The sequence below is a fragment of the Hemitrygon akajei genome, chromosome 7 (genome assembly GCF_048418815.1).
Source record: "Hemitrygon akajei chromosome 7, sHemAka1.3, whole genome shotgun sequence".
In the NCBI taxonomy this organism is placed as follows: Eukaryota; Metazoa; Chordata; class Chondrichthyes; order Myliobatiformes; family Dasyatidae; genus Hemitrygon; species Hemitrygon akajei.
In genome coordinates, this window is record NC_133130.1 from 175,726,605 (window position 1) to 175,746,635 (window position 20,031).

The window sequence follows — 20,031 nt, forward strand, 5'->3', positions numbered from 1 at the left end:
AACATGAACAATGTGAAGCTGGTTTTTTGGTGTAAGCATAGTATACAGAGTACAAAGTTCCTGGCAAGTGCAACAAGAAAAGTGTCTAGCCTTTAGATGGGAGGCTGTCTTGGGAGAGAAGTGGGTGAAACTCAGACTAGGGGTTGTCCTAATTACTTGGGTATAGAGAAGTCTCATGGGCTATTTGGTGCCTATCTTATAGTGTAAGTATACTGCATATAGTACATATCACTATCTCCTCAAGACAGTTAACAAGAATGTTAATGTGCAAATGCAGATACGCCCACGGTGCTTAGGGCAAAGAGTTCCAGTGTTACGTGTGATTTGGAAAGAGATCTAAAGGTGCATGTCTTTCCTTGCACTTGATGCTCTTAGCAGTTGAGGTAACATTAAAGTAGCCCTCATTCATTTTGCATATGGTACATTTGCAGATATAGTGCACAGGTGGTGGAGGAAATGAATGTGATGGTGCCAGATGGATTATGAATCAAGTAGGCTGCATTTCTTGGCATTTGATAAGTTGTCTTTGACTGTTTTGCTGTAGTTGCATTAAAATATGCAAGTGGAAAGTATTCTATCATGCTTTTGATATGTGCCGTGGTGGGAAGTTTTTAGGGCACTAGAATAGAATTCAGTCACTACAGGATCCTTAACTTAGGAGCTGTAGTAATTTAGTTTATTGGTAGTACTACAGAATTTATTTAGTTCACCATAGATTCTAATCATTATGGTCCCTAGATCAATGGGAAGTAGTCATTTGAAGATGGTTATTACCTGACATATAATGGCGTTAATTTTTTCTTGCCACTGTTCAGCTCAGCTTGAACGTGACTGACATTTTGCAGTGAGCAGACTAAAGGTGTTTCATTTTTTAAAGAATTGCATATCAAATTGAACACATCCAAATTATATGCAAATAGTTCCAATCTGATCTGAACGAATGGAAGTCATTGATGCAGCTAAGGAGGTTGGACCTAAGGCACAAATCTGTGGAACTCTGCAACAATATTTTGGGGTTCCTGAAATGATTGTTCTCCAGTAATCATAATTATCTTCTTTGAATAAGATGAGCTAGCGGAGAGTTATTCCCCTAGATTCCAAATGATTTCAGTTTCTTAATTCCACACATTCAAATGACCTCACGGGCAGTCACTCCCACCTCACCTTTGGAAATCAGCTATCCTGACTGTCTTTGGACAGAGGATGGGTAAAATAAAAGAGCTTTTGGGAGCCAGTAATTGGTGAGCAGATGCCCATTGGTAGCACAGTAAACCACGTCTCACTTCACCTTTCCAGTGACTGGAAATAGAGTGATGTGATGACATTGTATTCATCCAGCTTTTTAAAATCTTTGTATTTCTCTAGTTTCACATGGATGTAAAAGATTTAATATGTTTCTAAAAGTTGAGAAGTTGGGAGCTTCGAATATTCTGCCAGTATTTCTTTCAATTTCCGTCAAAGATAAACTTGACCATTACTACCATTACTGTTCGATGTTTTCAGATATGCTTGCCTTCAAGGTAGTAAAGATTATACAGAACTATGCAAAATTCTTAGGCACCCTTGATTTTTTTATAAATTCTCGATTTCCAAACATTCATTTTCCAAAAAATTAAATGTTACTGATAAATTTGTGTGTTTCAATAAATAACTTAACATATTAAGTAATAGACCTATTTTCAAATAAAAATGATTACTTTCCAGGTTAAATGATACAAAGATAGGTGGAGGGGTAAGTAGTACTGAGGAAACAATGTAATTGCAGCAGGACTTGGACAAATTGGAAAAATGAGCAAAAAAGTAGTAGAAGGAATACAGTGTTGGGAAATGTATGATAATGCATTTTGGTATAAGGAACAAAAGTGCAGACTATTATTTAAATGGAGAAGAAGTTCAAACATCAGAGGCGCAGAGGGACTTAGGAGTCCTCATGCAAGACTCCCAGAAGGTTAATTTACAGGTTGAATCTGTGGTTAAAAAAAAAGGGAAATGCAAATATGCAGAAATACCCTTGGCATTTCCTTCAAGGGGAATAGAATCTCACTGAAACCTACCAAATGTATCATTTTACCAGTTAACTCATTGAAATGTACTGAATGTTGAAAGGACTAGATAGGGTGGGTGTGGAGAGGATGTTTCCTATGGTGGAGGTATCCAGAACTAGAGGGCGCAGCCACTAAATTGAGGGATGTCCTTTTAGAACAGAGGAAATGAGGATTTTTTTTTGCCAGAGAGTAGTGAAACTGTGGAATGCTGTGCCACAGACTGCGGCGGAGGCCAAGTCCATGGGTATACTTAAGGCAGAAGTTGATCGTTTCCTGATTGGTCAGGACATCAAAGGATATGGTGGGAAGGCAGCTATGTAGAGATTAGTAGGATCTGGGATCAACATGATGAAATGGTGGAGCAGACTCAATGGGCTGAATGGCCTAGTTCTGTTCTTATGTCTTATAATTTCAATAAAGATAAACCTAAGGGGCTTCCACAAATATATTAAGAGCAAAAGAACAGCAAGAGACAAAATTGGCCCTCTGGAAGATCAGAGTAGTAGTCTATGCGCAAAGCCCAAAGGACTTGGGAGAGATCTAAACTGGATTTTTTGCATCTGTATTTGCTTGGGAGGTAGACACAGAGTCTATAAATGTTAGGCAATGCTGCAGTGAGGTTATAGACCCTACACAGATTACAGAGGAGGTGGTGTTTGCTGTCTTGAGGCAAATTAGGCTGAATAAATCCCCAGGGCCTGAGAAAGTGTTCCTTTGGACCCTGTGGGAAGCTAGTGCAGAAGTTATATGGGCCCTAGCAGAGATATTTAAAACATCGTTAGCCATTGGTGAAGTGCCAGAGGTTTGGAGGATAGCAAATGTTGTTCTGTTGTTTGAGAAAAAGCCAGGAAATTATGGGCCACTGAGCCTGACATCAGTAGTGAGGAAGTTATTGGAAGGTATTCTGAGAGGCTGGAATATTAAGTATTTGGGTAGACAGGGACTGATCAGGGATAGTCAACATGACTTTGCACATGGTAAGTTATGTTTAACCAGTCTTAACAGTGTTTCAAGGAAAGTTGATGAAGGCAAGGTAGTGGATACTGTTTATGTGGACTTAAGCAATGCCTTTGACAGGGCCTCCCACATGGGAGGTTGGTCAAGAAGGTTCATTTGCTTGGCATTCAAGATTTGATAGCAAATTGGCATCACGGAAGAAGTCAGAGAGTGGTTGTAGATGGTTGCCTCTCAGACTGGAGGCCTGTGACTAGTGGGTCTGTTGCTGTGTGTCATTTTTTTTTTAATTAGTTTTTTTATACATTTTCTACATCGCTACAGATAAAAAAACCCAGATTGAAATGAAGAACATTAATACAGTGCAAAAATAAATATACAATAATAATATAATACAAAGGAAGATAATTGAGAAAGCACCCAAATTGAAGATATGTAAAATTAGTATCCTCCCCAAGCCCCGCAACAAAAAAGAACTCCAGACCAACCACAACACATTCTAAAGAGTATACATCAGGACATTCAAACCCCCAAAACTGTAAATACACTTAGCAACAGAAGATATTAATGCCTACTACCAACAGAAAAGGAGCTGAAAGCAAGGGACCGAAAAAAAAAACCTTAGTTAAGAGGAAGGTTATGAAAGTACTCAATAAAAGGTCCCCAGACCTTATGGAACTTTGTATCCGAATTAAGAACTGAATAATGAATTTTTTCAAGGTCTAAGCAGGACATAATATCATTAAGCCATTGAGCATGCGTGGGTGGGGTAACATCTCTCCATCTAAGGAGGATTAAACGTCTAGCCAGGAGAGAAACAAAAGATAATATTCGACATTTAGTCGAACTCAGACTTAAATCTGTCTCACCCAAAAATCCGAACAAAGCAATTAAAGGGTTAGGTTCTAGGTGGTGATTCAGAACATAAGATAACGTTATGAAGACGTCTTTCCAAAATTTCTCCAAGCTAGGACAAAACCAGTACATATGAATGAGAGAGGCCTTGCCACTTTTGCATTTATCACAGAGAGGACTAATGTTAGGGTAAAATCGAGATAGTTTAGATTTAGACATATGGGCTCTATGAACAATCTTAAACTGTAAAAGGCAATGGCGAGCACAAAGAGAGGCTGAATTAACCGATTTGAGAATCGAATCCCAAGTCTCATCAAATAAGGAGATATTTAAATCATGCTCCCAAGCCATTCTAATTTTATCCACGGGGCACGCCGTAAGGATGCTAATTTATCACGAATAAATGATATTAAACCTTTACCTAGTGGATTAATAGAAAGAAATAGATCCATAACATTTTTCTCAGGCACTACAGGGAAGTTAGGAATTAAAGGATTAATAAAGTGTCTAATTTGGAGATATCTAAAAAAAATGAGCATTGGGCAGATTGAACTTAGCAGAGAGCTGTTGAAAAGATGCAAAGCGATTATCAATAAAAAGATCTTCAAAATGTCTAATGCCCTTCCTATACCAATCATGGAATGCTGAATCATACGTAGTAGGTAAAAAAAGGTGATTATGTAAGATAGGGCTAGAAAAGGAAAAACCATGGAAACCATAAAACTTCCTAAACTGAGCCCATATACGCAAAGTGTGTCTAACAAGAGGATTAACAATTAATCTGGACAAACTACTAGGGAGTACAGAGCCAAGAAGTGCAGAGTAGATAAATCTTTAGTGGAACTCAACTCCATTGCCACCCAATTAGGGCACTCGGGTTGGCCATGGAAAAAAGACCAAAAGGTAGCACAACGTATATTGGCTGCCCAATAATATAAACGAAAGTTAGGTAAAGCCATGCCACCCTCTTTTTTAGATTTTTGGAGATAAACTTTATTAATTCTAGAGCGTTTATTCTTCCACAGATATGACAAAATAATAGAGTCTAAGGAATCAAAAAAAGATTTAGGAATAAAAATTGGGATTGATTGAAATAAATATAGAAGTTTAGGGAGAACATACATTTTAACAACATTGATATGACCTACCAAAGACATAGATAGAGGTGACCATTGTAACAGACTCTGTTTTATAGTATATGAAAGATAGACAAAATTTTCACAAAAGAGATCTTTAAACTTCCTTGTGACTGTAATCCCAAGGTAAGTAAATTGATTATGAACTACTTTAAAAGGGAGATCACGTAAAGTTAATTCTTGTGCTTCTTTATTAATTGGGAAAAGTTCGCTCTTATGTAAATTAAGTTTATAGCCAGAGATCTGGCTAAACTGATCAAGAAGTGAAAACATTGGAGGTAAGGATGTAGACGGATTTGAAAGAAAAAGTATTAAGTCATCAGCATAAAGAGAAACTTTATGCTCAACACCCCCTCTCCAAATCCCGGTCAATTCAGGACAATTTCGAAATGCTATCGCCAAAGGTTCTATAGCCAAATCAAAGAGAAAGGGACTTAAAGGGCATCCCTGGCGGGTGCCACGTTTGAGGTTAAATAACTGGGATTTCTGAAAATTAGTCAAGACAGAGGCAGTAGGACACAAATACAGCAATTTGATCCAAGAGATAAAACTTTGACCGAAGTCAAATTTTTCTAAAACTGCAAAAAGGTAGTTCCACTCTATACGATCAAATGCTTTCTCCGCATCGAGGGAAATAACACATTCAGGAATCCCAGTTGGAGGTGAATATAAAATGTTAAATAAACGCCGAATGTTAAAAAAAGGAAGACGGTTTTTAATAAAACCAGTTTGATCATCAGAAATAATAGAGGGAATTACAGTTTCTAATCTATAGGCTAAAACTTTGGCCAAGATTTTAACATCAACATTAAGCAAAGAAATCGGCCTATACGAGGAACACTCTGTTGGGTCTTTACCCTTTTTTAATAAAAGAATAATAGATGCCTCATTAAAAGAGGGTGGCAATTTACCATAATTAAACGAGTCCGATAATACTGAGAATAATGAGGGGAAAGAAGTGAAGAGAATGATTTATAAAATTCTACGGGGAACCCATCAGGTCCAGAAGATCTCCCTGAAGACAATGCAGAAATTGCAAAAGATATTTCTTCTGATGATATAGGCGCATTAAGTTTGGCTTTAAAATCAGATGAAAGCGAAGGAATATTCAGATTATTTAAAAAGTGATCAACAGAGATATTGTCATTCAAAGATTCAGAGGAATAAAGTCGAGAATAGAAATTTTTAAATGCGTCATTGATTTCTAAGTGATCCGATGTAAAGTCTCCATTCTCCTTCCGGATCTTTGTAATATGTTGTTTGGTTTTGGAACGTCTCAGCTGATTGGCTAGAAATTTACCAGATTTGTCACCATGAATATAGAAGCGACTCTTACTTTCAAGAAGTTGGCGTTCGACAGGTTGAGTAGACAGAAGATTAAATTTAGTTTGAAGTTCTACACGCTTCTTGTATAATTCAGGATTCTTAGTTTGAGCATACATTTGATCCAATTCTTTAATCTGATTAATGAGGTCTAATCGATCTGCACAGGACTTTCTATTAAGGTTTGCTGTATAGGAGATTATTTGACCCCTCAAGTATGCTTTCATGGCATCCCAGACAATCTGGGATGGCATTTCAGATGATGTATTGGTGTTAAAATAAAAGGTTATCTGATCCTTAATTTTAGAAAATCATCATCCGATAATAAAGTTGAGTCAAAACGCCAGTGTTTATTCCTCTGAGGGAGACCAGGAAAATTTAAAGACAAAGTAATTGGGGCATGGTCAGAAATCAGTATACTCTGATAGTCACAAGAATAGACAAATGGAATAAGTTGATTATCGAGTAAAAAGTAGTCAATTCTAGTAAAGGTATGGTGAACATGTGAAAAAAAAGAATAGTCTCTCGCAGTGGGATGAAGGAAATGCCATATATCAGAGATACCATAATTAGAGAGAAAAGAGTGAATAGCTAAGGCAGATTTAGTAAGTAGTCTAGTAACAGAGGACGATCAATCCAAATTAGGATCTAACCAACAATTGAAATCGCCACCCAGTATAAGAGAATATGAGTTTAAATCTGGTAGCGAGGAGAAAAAACGTTCAAAAAAATTAACGTCATCAAAATTGGGAGCATACAGGTTTGCTAGTACAACTTTAGTATTGTATAATTTACCAGAAACAATAATAAAATGGCCATTTGTATCAGATATCTTATTATGGAGTTCAAAAGGAATATTTGAATTAATAAGGATGGAGACCCCCCCCCCTAGCTTTGGCAGCAAAGGATGAATGAAAATGCTGACCTGCCCACCTTGACAGAAGCCAAGAATTATCAAAACTACGAATATGAGTTTCTTGAAGGAAAGCAATGTCAGCTTTGAGTTGTTTAATATGCAAGAAGACCTTCCTTCTTTTAACAGGATGATTCAATCCCTTTACATTCCAGCTCACAAATTTAAGTGAATTAACCATTATCAATTGTTAGTGCATAGAAGGTAGCAGGCATATAAAAAATCAAGCAGTACAATAACAGTCTGGGAGCAAAAATGTAAACATAGATCCGTAGAATCAAAACAGAGACATGTCCTGAATAACAAAGGAAAACAAAAGAAACAGTGAGTAGTGTTGGAACTGGAGAACCCACCCACCCCTCGCAACCCAAAATTAGATGGCTACCTAAAAAAGCAGCTAGCTCTACCAAAAAAATTAACCCAAGTATGACTTCCAGTTCTGTGTCGTTAACAAAAGTTCCATATAAATAATATAGTAAATAATAACTAATTTATGCACTAGAAAACAGAATTATAAATAGGAACAACTTCAACAGAAGTATAAAACTTAATACAAAGAAAATCAGAAGAAAACTGAAACTAACCTACCTGCGAAAAATTATAAAAGAATGAAAGAAAAAAAGGGAGGGAGAAAAGGGAGAAATTATAAAATTCAAAGAGAGTCCTTATCGACCATTTACAGAAAAAAAAGCAAAACTTAAACTATGAATCAACCAACAGGGAGGCCTTCAATAAAAACTCCAAACCTCCAAAACAAGTTAAAGACAATTGTAGTTCTCTATAGATAAGGTTATACAAAAATAAAATAGATTATACAGGTAAGATCTAAAAGTTCGCAGGGAAACATTAAACTTAAATTATCTATTTAGAAAAAACGCACCGTCCAGGGAGAGATTGACTACAGCCCTTAGAGTTTCAATAAATAGTGACTGAATTATTCAAGTAAAGTCTGAGTTCGGGAAAAAATAGTTTTACTTCGAGAAGTACTTATCAACCATTTTAGAAGGTCAGGCCGGATCCGAAGAAGATGAGGTGGCCGGAAGACTTCCAACAAACGTCTCAGCCTCCTTCACTGATTTAAACCACTTATAATCTCCAGTAGTAAGCATAATTCGAAGGTCGGCTGGATTTCGGAGAGAGGGTCTGAAACCACGATCAAAAAGCACTTTCATTACACCTTTAAACTCAGCACGCATCTTCAGAACCTGGGGGGCAAAATCCTCCACAAAACGAATGACTGTATTTTGAAAGGCAAAAGTACCTCTGCGGTGTGCCTCCATCATCAAACGGTTTTTCACCTGGTATTGATGAAAGCATCAAATAATCGGCCGTGGGCGGGAACCCAGAATTGCTCGAGGAACATAGATCCTGTGTGCCCTTTCAAGCTCAGGTGGAGTCGGAAAAAATTCTTTCCCGAAAATCTCACAGAGAAACTTGGAAAAAAATTCAACGGGAGAGCCCTTTTCGGTGGCCTCTGGCAAACCAAGAATTTGTAGATTGCAATGTCTGCTCCGATTTTCAAGATCCACCATTTTGGAAAAAAGTTTGCTATTCTTTTCCTCTAGGTTGGAGCAGAGAGTTTCAAGATATTGAACACGGCGTTTTAAATCTTCAGAAGTTACGTCAATGCGAGATAAATGTTCAGCATGATCATCCACTCTAGCATTAATCTGATCCAGTTTGACACTCAGCTGGTTGAAAGAAGTTCTAAATTCAGTTCTAAAATCCATTAAAGTATCTTGTCGATGTTGTTCCAGAAGAGCGAGAATGTCAGCCGGCGAAGCCGTAGAAGTTTCCTTTTTCCCAGTTTTAGTACTTTTGGTAGCCATTATAAGATAGATATGTTCGCAGGCAGGTAGAAGAGAATGAATAAAATACCTAACTAAGGTTTAAGAAGGGAGACACATAGTGCAAAGGTAAGAAGAATAACGATGCAAAAGTTCGGAGCAACTAAACAATCGCCATCTTACCGGAAGTCCACTGTGTGTCATCTATATCAATGACCTGGATAATGATTTCTGGATGGGAAAGATGTAGCAACACTTATAGGGGTGTATTATTGATCACCTAATGGGGAGTGAGAATTGGAGGAGCAAATTTGCAAGGAGATAGCAGATATTTGTAGTAAGCACAGGGTTATGATTGTGGGAGATTTTAATTTTCCACACATAGAGTGGGAAGCCCATACTGTAAAAGGGATGGATGGTTTGGAGTTTGTAAAATGCGTGCAGGATAGTTTTTTGCAGCAATACATAGAGGTACCAACTAGAGAAGGGGTAGTGTTGAATCGTCTGTTCGGGAATGAAATAGGTCAGGTGACGGAGATATGTGTTGGGGAGCACTTCAAGTCCAGTGATCACAATGCCATTAGTTTCAATATAATTATGGAGCAGGATAGGAATGGACCCAGGGTTACGATTTTTGATTGGAGTAAGGCTAACTTTGAGGAGATGTGAAAGGATTTAGAAGGAGTGGATTGGGACGATTTGTTTTCTGGGAAGGATGTAATAGAGAATTGGTGGTCATTTAAAGGTGAAATTTTGAGGGTGCAGAATTTTTATGTTCCTGTTAGGTTGAAAGGAAAGATTAGAAGTTTGAAAGAGCCATGGTTTTCAGAGGATATTGGAAACTTGGTTAGGAAAAAGAGAGATATCTACAATAAATATAGGTAGCATGGAGTAAATGAGGTGCTCAAGGAATATAAAGAATGTAAGAAGAATCTTAAGAAAGAAATTACAAAAGCTAAAAGAAGATACAAGGTTGCTTTGGCAAGTAAGGTGAAAATAAATCCGAAGGGTTTCTACAGTTATACTAATAGCAAAAGGATAGTGAGGGATAAAATTGGTCCCTTAGAAAATCAGAGTGGACAGCTATGTGTGGAGCCGAAAGAGATGGGGGAGATTTTGAAAAATTACTTTTCTTTGGTATTCACTAAAGAGAAGGATATTGAATTGTATAAGGTAAAGGAAACAAGTAGGAAAGTTATGGAAACTATGACGATTAAAGAGGAGGAAGTACTGGCGCTTTTAAGGAATATAAAAGTGGGTTAATCTCCGGGTCCTGACAGGACATTCCCTAGGACCTTGAGGGAGGTTAGTGTAGAAATAGCAGGGGCTCTGACAGAAATATTTCAAATGTCATTAGAAACGGAGATGGTGCCGGAGGATTGGCGTATTGCTCATGTGGTTCCATTGTTTAAAAAGGGTTCTAAGAGTAAACCTAGCAATTATAGGCCTGTCAGTTTGACGTCAGTGGTGGGTAAATTAATGGAAAAGATTCTTAGAGATGGTATATATAATTATCTGGATAAACAGGGTCTGATTAGGAACAGTCAACATGGATTTGTGCGTGGAAGGTCATGTTTGACAAATCTCATTCAATTTTTTGAAGAGGTTACGAGGAACGTTGAGGAGGGTAAAGCAGTGGATGTTGTCTATATGGACTTCAGTAAGGCCTTTGACAAGGTTCCGCATGGAAGGTTAGTTAGGAAGGTTCAATCGTTAGGTATTAATATTGAGTAATAAAATGGATTCAACAGTGGCTGGATGGGAGATGCCAGAGAGTAGTGGTGGATAACTGTTTGTCAGGTTGGAGGCCGGTGACTAGTGGTGTGCCTCAGGGATCTGTCCAATGTTGTTTGTCATATTCATTAATGATCTGGATGATGGGGTGGTAAATTGGATTAGTAAGTATGCAGATGATACTAAGGTAGGTGGCGTTGTGGATAATGAAGTAGGTTTTCAAAGTTTGCAGAGAGATTTAGGCCAGTTAGAAGAGTGGGCTGAATGAAGGCAGATGGAGTTTTATGCTGACAAGTGTGAGGTGCTACATTTTGGTAGGAATAATCCAAATAGGACATACATGGTAAATGGCAGGGCATTGAAGAATGCAGTAGAACAGAGTGATCTAGGAATAATGGTGCATAGTTCCCTGAAGGTGGAATCTCATGTGGATAGGGTGGTGAAGAAAGCTTTTGGTATGTTGGCCTTTATAAATCAGAGCATTGAGTATAGGAGTTGGGATGTAATGTTATAATTGTACAAGGCATTGGTAAGGCCGAATTTGGAGTATTGTGTACAGTTCTGGTCACCGAATTACAGGAAAGATGTCAACAAAATAGAGAGAGTACAGAGAAGATTTTCTAGAATGCTGCCTGGGTTTCAGCACCTAAGTTACAGGGAAAGGTTGAATAAGTTAGGTCTTTATTCTTTGGAGCGTAGAAGGTTGAGGGGGGACTTGATAGAGGTATTTAAAATTATGAGGGGGATAGATACATTGAAGTGGATAAGCTTTTTCCATTGAGAGTAGGGGAGATTCAAATAAGAGGACATGAGTTGAGAGTTAGGAGGCAAAAGTTTAAGGTAACACAAGGGGGAATTTCTTTACTCAGAGAGTGGTAGCTGTGTGGAACAAGCTTCCAGTAGAAGTGGTAGAGGCAGGTTTGGTATTGTCATTTAAAGTAAAATTGGATAGGTATATGAACAGGAAAGGAATGGAGGGTTATGGACTGAGTGCGGGTCAGTGGGACTAGGTGAGAGTAAGCGTTCAGCACAGACTAGAATGGCCGAGATGGCCTGTTTCTGTGCTGTTATGGTTATATAGTTATATATATGATATGGTAAATTGGATCAACAAATTTGCAGATGACACCAAAATTGGGTTATAGTGGACAGCAAAGCTTGCAGTGGGATCTGGAAGAATGGGCTGAAAAATTCAGATGGAATTTAGTGCAGAGAACTGTGAGGTGTTGCACCCAGGGTAGGTCTTCGATGGTGAATGGTAGGTTAGAACAGAAGGATCTGGGAGTACAGATTCAACCTCCATAGACATCACAGGTTGATAGGGTTGTAAAAAATGTTTTTGGCACATTGGCCTTCATAAATCAATGTATTGAGTGAAGGAGTTGGAATGTTATGTTGAAATTGTATAATACATTGAGGCTTAATTAGAGTATAGTGAGTAGATTTGGTCACCTACCTACAGGAAGATGTAAATAAGATTTTTTTTAATTCCACTGAGGTTGGTTGAGACTATAACTGGAGATCATGGGTTAAGAGTGAAAGGCAAAATGTTTAAGTGGACCATAAGGGGGATTTTCCTCACTAAGAGGGTGATGAGAATGTGGAACAAGCTGCCAGTACAACATTTAAATTTGGGATAGGTACAGGGATGAGAGGGGTATTAAGGGTGCAGGTACAGGTCGACAGGTCGATAGGACTAGGCAGGTTAATGTTTCGGCATGCACTATATGGGCTGAAGGGCCTGTTTCTTTGCTGTAATGTTCTATCTTTGGACAAATGCATTAATTTCTGGTTTCTATAAGCTGCAAACAAATTGACAATTAGAATTGGTGTAGGGTATATTGCATCACTACGAGAATTTGAATTGACCACTTCTTATCCTCCGACCTCTTTTAGGCATATTTTCTGAGTTTAACAGAATGTACTTGACATATTACATTAGATTTTGGTACAGAGAAGACATAACTGAATAGAAAAACCCGAATATTACTTGTGCTATATTCCCAAATTCCCCAATCAAATCAAGAGTTTTGGAAATGAGAAAATGTGCAGCTGCTGGAAATCCAAGCAACACACACAAAATGCTGGAGGAACTCAGCAGGCCAGGCAGCGTTGATGGAAAAGAGTACTGTCAACATTTCAAGCCGAGACCCTTCAGCAGGACTGGCCTGCTGAGTTCTTCCAGTATTTTATGTGTGTTGCAAGAGTTTTGGATCAAACCTGGTACAAGATATCTATTGCACCATTTCTCTTTCTCTTATGATAATATAACCATGTGGAGTCCAGTGGTAGAGTAAACTGAAGGAATAAACCCTCTGGATATGTCTTTTTCTTTCAAAGATTCAGACAACGCTTGCAGGCCTAACATGATACCCTCATGTTTCTTGTCATCCTGCCCATATTTTAATATTCTGGGGTTTCTCCCCCACGTTTCCTTTGACAAAATCATTAAGGGTTAGGGTTAGCCTCAGATGAATATTCATAATGAGTGTTTATGAACATCCACAGCCAATGTAACCTTTAGCATTGGTGCCATGTAAGGGGATTGCAAATGAGCACAATCCTTTCATTACCCTGTCTTCGGACACAATTTTTACTGAGGCCTATTTCATATGAGGGGCTGCTACTACCAGAACAGAATCTGAGGATCTACCTTCTCATTGGAGCATCTAGAAAGTACTGACTGGAATTGTCAAAAGTAAGGGACAAGTCACTGTGAAGACTAGTATTGGTCCTGGGGCATTAGCAGTGAGTGTTGTGTGTTTGAGGTAGATGAGATAGAAGGGTCTACCAGGAAGAAGATGGTTACCATTTGATTATACAGCAAAAACCCAGGTAAGAATAAACCCTTTTTAATATACAGTCTGTCTGTACAATACAATTTTACACATATTCTTTGGTGCTATGAAATGATATGATTAACATCCAAATGTGCACGACAAGAACACTCTGTGTTTAACAGTCTGAATTTTGATATCCTTTTGCTTTGCACATTAAATTATTTCTGCATTTTAGAACCATAGATGATGAAAATGTTTACCAAAATTATGATTAGAACAAGCAATAGTACTGGAGGAATTGGAACTAATTGTGATATCCAAAGCAGTGGTTTTCGTTTTCCTGACTTCAAAATAGAAGAAACTCTAATTTGTTAATAAGCTTTTTATTAGAAGATACTCTGATAGCACAGAAGTGGGAATAAGTGTAGGGATTCATGTCTCCTTCACTTTTAAGAATAGAGTCAAAGCTATCTATAGTTTTCTTTAAACTGAGGAAAATATTAGAAATAACTACAAGCATCATCACATAATGAAAACTGGAACTTTGCATCTTTAAAATTTGCACTGCTTACAACTTCAGTCATTGATAGATATTTGAAAATATATAAGTAGTAAATGAACCTTATGTTAATTTTAACTATTTTGCCACATAGGTACGTTTGTCAAAAGAAAATGATTCTTCCTGGAAACCCACCTTCATTGTGAAGCCAGATGGAGGATCCCAAGGTGATGGAATCTACCTTATTAAGGATTCTAGTGATATCCGAATGTTGGGCAACCTCCATAGCAAGCCAGCTGTTGTGCAAGAATACATCAGCAAGCCATTTCTGATCGACAGATTGAAATTTGACATTCGATTGTATGTCTTACTCAAATCAATTGATCCTTTGGAGATCTACATAGCAAAAGATGGATTGTCTAGGTTCTGTACTGAGCCTTATCAGGAGCCTAACAGCAAAAATTTTCATCGTGTATTTATGCATTTAACAAACTACTCTCTGAATGTCCATAGTGGAAAATTTGTCCATTCTGACAATGTAAACACAGGAAGTAAAAGAACTTTCTCAAGTATTCTGGCTAAGCTCTCTCTCAGGGGCTATGATGTGAAGAAAATATGGTCAGATATTATTACATTAGTGATCAGGTCTATTATCGCACTGATTCCTGAATTAAAAGTTTACCATCAAATGTATATTCCTCCAGGAAAGCCTGGGCCTACTTGTTTCCAGGTTAGTATAATCTTTTTTCATATTCTAGTAATACTATATTTTAGCTCAAAAATTATTTTGTTTAAGTTAATGTGTTTATTTCTATGACTTAGTCTTTTTAAAGTTTTTTTCCAATATAGCAAGTAATATTTACCTGTACAAGGTAATACCATCTCCAACAAGAGAAGCTAAGCACATACTATTGTCATTCAATGGCATTACCATAACCAATTTTCACAGTAACAAATTCCTTGGGGATCTCCATTTTCTAGAAATTCAGCTGGACTAATCATAGGTTTACAAATGCACATCCAAAGCAAAGAATCTTGCTGTAATCTTCAAGCATTCCCACCATCTACAAGGCACAAGTCATGAATAAGACCATAAGACATAGGAGCAGAATTAGACCATCTGGCCCATCGAGTCTACTCTGCCATTCAGTCATGGCTGATCCTTTTCTTTCCTCCTCCTCAACCCCAGTTCCCGGCCTTCTCCCTGTAATCTTTGATGCCATGTCCAATCAAGAACCTTCAATATCTGCCTTAAATACACCCAACGACCTGGCCTCCACAGCTGCATGTGGCAACAAATTCCACAAATTCACCACCCTTAGGCTAAAGAAATTTCTCCTCCTCTGTTTAGAAAGGACACCCCTCCATCCTGAAGCTGTGCTGTCTCTCTTAGACTCATCCTTTCCATATCTGTTCTGCCTAGTCCTTTCAACATGCGAAAGGTTTCAATGAGATCCCCTCTCATCCTTCTGAATTCCAGCGAGTACAGACTCAGAGCGATCAAACGTTCCTCATATGATAACCGTTTCATTCCTAGAATCATCCTTGTGAACCTCCTCTGGACCCTCTCCAATGCCAGCACACCTTTTCTAAGATGAGGGGCCTAAAACTATTCAGTTTTAGGTGAAAAAGGTGAGGCCTCACCAGTGCCTTATAAAGCCTCAGCATTGCATCCTTGCTCTTGTATTCTAGACCTCTTGAAATGAATGCTAACATGGCATTTGCCTTCCTCACCACCGACTTGACCTGCAAGTTAACCTTTAAAGTGTGCTACACAAGGACTCCCAAGTACCTTTGCATCTTTCCATCATGTGATGGGCTATCTTTCATATGCCAAGGTGTATCTCCAATGATATTCAAGAAACTCAAAACCCATTCAGGATATAGGAGTCCACTAGATTGGTACCCCTACTTCCTGATATTGTCAACATCTCTATAATTCAATTTGACTGCAGAAGAATCTTACCTGAAGGTCCAACTAGATGGAAGACTCTATGCTAAGCGGTGATGTTCGTATTTGCTGGACAGTGATGGAGCATGCATTGAGACACATTTACTATTTTAAAACTCTCCTTTTCATTGAAATATTTCCCCTCACTGGGAGAATTGATTGCACCCTTTTCCTCCAAGTATTGACCTTCAGCCAGGCACAAAAAATTAAAATTTTCATTCATAAACCAAATAAAATTAGATTTCCACCCAATAGCAGCTCACCATTGCTACAACACACTTTTGTTAGAAATATACATAAGAGATTAGGGGTGCCTTTAATTACTGGTCAAAGGAAGTCTGTTGTATATCCAATTAATGCAGGAGGAAATATTGATAGCCTTAGAAAACTGTGCTCTTTGAGTACTTGGCTGTGATACTACATCCTGATTCTGATCACTTTTCATGCAGAATCCAGATGACTGCAATAATTCAATTGATATTGCTGTCAAAGAGAATTTACTCAACAATAAAAGCTTGCTTTTGCTCAATTTGCATTTCACCAGGAACATTTGGCTCCAGACCTCATTATAACCTGTACTGTACAATAAAGCTGCATTCCAAGAGGTGAGGTGTAATCTATTGCACTTGATATTAAGGCAGCATTTATCCAGGTATGGTATTAGGGCATCTTAGTATGTAATGGGAAAAAATGGATAACAAAGGAGAAAGACTCAAGTGGCAGGAATCGTACCACGCCAATGAATGGTCAATGTTAATGGAAACTCTTCTTGTCAGCGTCATAACATCTTTGCAGTTCTTCTGTATATTGCACAATCATTTTTAGTTGCTTCATCTGTCACCTTCCACAATAAGAGCAGAAGTAGGAGTGCTTTATGTTGATTGTGTAATATTCAAATTCACTCAATTCCACAGAAAATGAACAACATCATGGGACAAAGGTGGACAGCATTCAGGCACAGGCTGATAAATGGCAAGTAATATTCATCCATGTGAGGCAATACCTCTCCAAGAGAGTGGCTACTGTCTTACCACTGTGGTTCAATGTCATTACCATTATCAAGTTTCCCACTAACAGCATTCTGGGGAATCTCCGTTGACCAGAAAATCAACTGGACTAGCCATGTATATACAAATACACACCCATAGTAAAAATTCTTGCATTAGCCAAATTACCAGCTGATCTCCCAAGCATTTCCACCATCTAGAAGGCATAAGTCAAGAATGTGATGAACTGTCTTTTATATTCAAGGAACTCAAAACCATTCAGAATAAAGGAGCATCTCATCTACCACACAACATTTATTCACTCACTCCACCATGAATACACGAGGTACAATTAGAGCTATATGGTTTAATTTGGTTTGGTATTTGCTATTTATTAATGACATTATCAAATACAGCATTGTCATTTTTATTAAGTTTTTATATACTGTATATTGAAAGGGGAACTTTCCAATCCATCTCTAGAATTGAGATAATGGACTCACTTTCAAGGACTCATCATCTCATGTTTTCTATTTATAGTCTATTTGAGTCCTGACGAAGGGTCTCGGCCCGAAACGTCGACAGTGCTTCTCCTTATAGATGCTGCCTGGCCTGCTGTGTTCCATCAGCATTTTGTGTGTGTTGTTTGAATTTCCAGCATCTGCAGATTTCCTCGTGTTTTCTCTATTTATTGCTTATTTATTTGTTATTATTTCTTTTTTTTCTACAGCACTGTGTAAAAGTCTTAGGCACATGTACTATATATAGCAAGGGTGCCTAAGACTTGCGCAGTGCTATAGTCATTTTATGTATTGCATGTATCTTATGTATTACTGTTGTCAGAAAAAAATCATGACATGTGAATGTTAACAAGCCTGATTCTGAAATGGGTCTCTATTGTGGACTAAGAGTGGGAAGGGGGCAGGGAGAGGGGAAATCATGGTTGGGAAAAGGGGAAAGGAGCAGAGAGGGAACATGAAGCACCAGAGAGGCTTCCTGCAATGATCAATAAACCAATTGTTTGGAATCAAATGAACTTGCCTGTTGTCTCAGGGCTGGGTGTATCTGCACTCCCGCCCTGGCACTTCTCTGTCACCTGTCCCACACCCCTCTGGCAGTGCTTTACCTTTGCCATTCCCAACACCCTTAGTTCCCACCAGATTTACAAACTTGCTCTCTGCTCCATGTTGTCAAGTACAGCACTGTCCAAAATGTCTCATGCACCCTAGCTATATATATGTACCTAAGACTTTTGCACACTGGTTGTCCACTCTTTTGCTGTGGTCTTTCATTGATTCTATTATGGTTATTGGATTTGTTGAATGTGCCCGCAAGAAAACAAATCTCAGAGTTGTATGTGGTGTCATACAAGACTATAAAATATAGGTATAGGAGTATATGAGATATAGGAGGACATTAGGCCATTTGGCCCATCGAGTCTGCTCCCCCATTTTATCATGGCTGATCTATTTCCCTCTGAGCCCCAATCTTCTGTCTTTTCCCTGTAACCATTCATGCCCTGACTAATCAAGAACCTATCAATCTCTGCCTTAAGCATACCCAATGATTTGGCCTTCACAGCCACCTCTGGCAATGAATTCCACAGTTTCACCACTCTCTTGCTAAGGAAATTCCTCCTCATCTCTGTTCTAAATGAATGTCCCTCTATTTTGAAGCTCTTTCCTTTGATCTTAGACTTCCACACCATAGGAGACATCCTCTCCACATCCACTCTATCGTGGCCTTTCAACATTTGATAGGTTTCAATGTGATTCCCCCATCATTCTTCTGAACTCCAGTGAGTAAAAGCCCAAAGCTACCAAACATTCCTCATATGATAAGCCTTTCAATCCCAGAATTATTTTTGAGAACCTCCTTCGAACCCTCTCTAATGTCAGCACATTCTTTCTTAGATAAGGTGTCCAAAAATGCTCTCAATACTCCAAGTGAGACCTCACCAGCTCTTTATAAAGCCTTACATCCTTGCTTTTATATTCTAGTCCTCTCAAAATACGTACTTCGATATTAAAGTTACTTTGAATTTTGAGATGTATGCCAATTCCATCTATCCTACAAACTGGCCTGATTCTTTCTCATCTTTTGAAAGTCTGTCCTTTGTTTCTTTGAACTGGCTCTTTTCTTTTTAAACTGGAATTTTATATCTTATTAGGGTTATTTCTTCATCTTAAGCTACAAGCTGAGATCCCCAGTGCAATGGTTAAGATGATTTATTGAAATGTAATAACTATTCTGTTATTGAATTTAATTTCTGTTTACATAGATATTAGGATTTGATATTCTCCTCATGAAAAACATGAAGCCTGTTTTACTGGAAGTGAACGCTAATCCTAGCATGAAAATAGAACATGAACAGGAGGTAAGCAGCTTCAAGCCAATCAGTGCATGGTAAAATGTTGGTGGTAAAATGTCACATTGATACGTTAGGCAGATACTATCTTAGTAGTTCTGTTATCCCATAAAATGAAAGCTTGGAGCAACTTTTAGAGAAGATCTAAGCTGGTTATGATTTAATGATAATGAGAAATACAATGAGATGTCTAGGAGTTCCCTCTGCTAGTTCAGTATGACTAGTTTTTCTTTGTTCTTGCAAAATCAGGAAATGTGGTAGCTTTAACTTACAAAGCTGAGTGACTCAATGAAGATTTCTTCTTATATACTACTTTGCACACCAGAGTCGCATGGTGCTGCATTCTATAAGCTGCTTTTCAGCCATGCACTTACTGAATTTCATTTTTGATAAGATAGTTGGATAGAGTGGCCTCTTCCACATAAACCTGTTTTGTGAGCTATATTACCTATATTCCTATAAGCTCTGACTCTCCGTGTACCTACCTAAGTGCTTCTTAAACGATGCTACTGTACCTGCCTCAACCACTTCCTCTGGCAAACAATTCTATTTATTCATCACCCTCTATGTGGAAAAGTTGCCTTGCAGGACCCTTTTAAATCTTCCCCTTTCACCCTGAATCTATACCCTCTGGATTTAGACTTCCCTATCCAGTAGAAAAGACTGTTATCATCCCCTTATCTATGCCTCTCATAATTTA

General features: G+C 38.2%; 1 protein-coding gene across 2 annotated transcripts in view; it reads left to right on the forward strand.

The window, feature by feature from the left end:
* ttll11 (tubulin tyrosine ligase-like family, member 11) overlaps nucleotides 1-20,031 on the forward strand; it is a 217,087-nt gene that overhangs the window by 49,342 nt on the left and 147,714 nt on the right. For both annotated transcript variants that reach the window (XM_073052655.1, XM_073052656.1), the window contains exons 4-5: nucleotides 14,181-14,756; nucleotides 19,245-19,340. In XM_073052655.1, coding sequence (XP_072908756.1) covers nucleotides 14,181-14,756; nucleotides 19,245-19,340 — 672 coding nt within the window. The remainder of the gene's footprint in view (nucleotides 1-14,180; nucleotides 14,757-19,244; nucleotides 19,341-20,031) is intronic.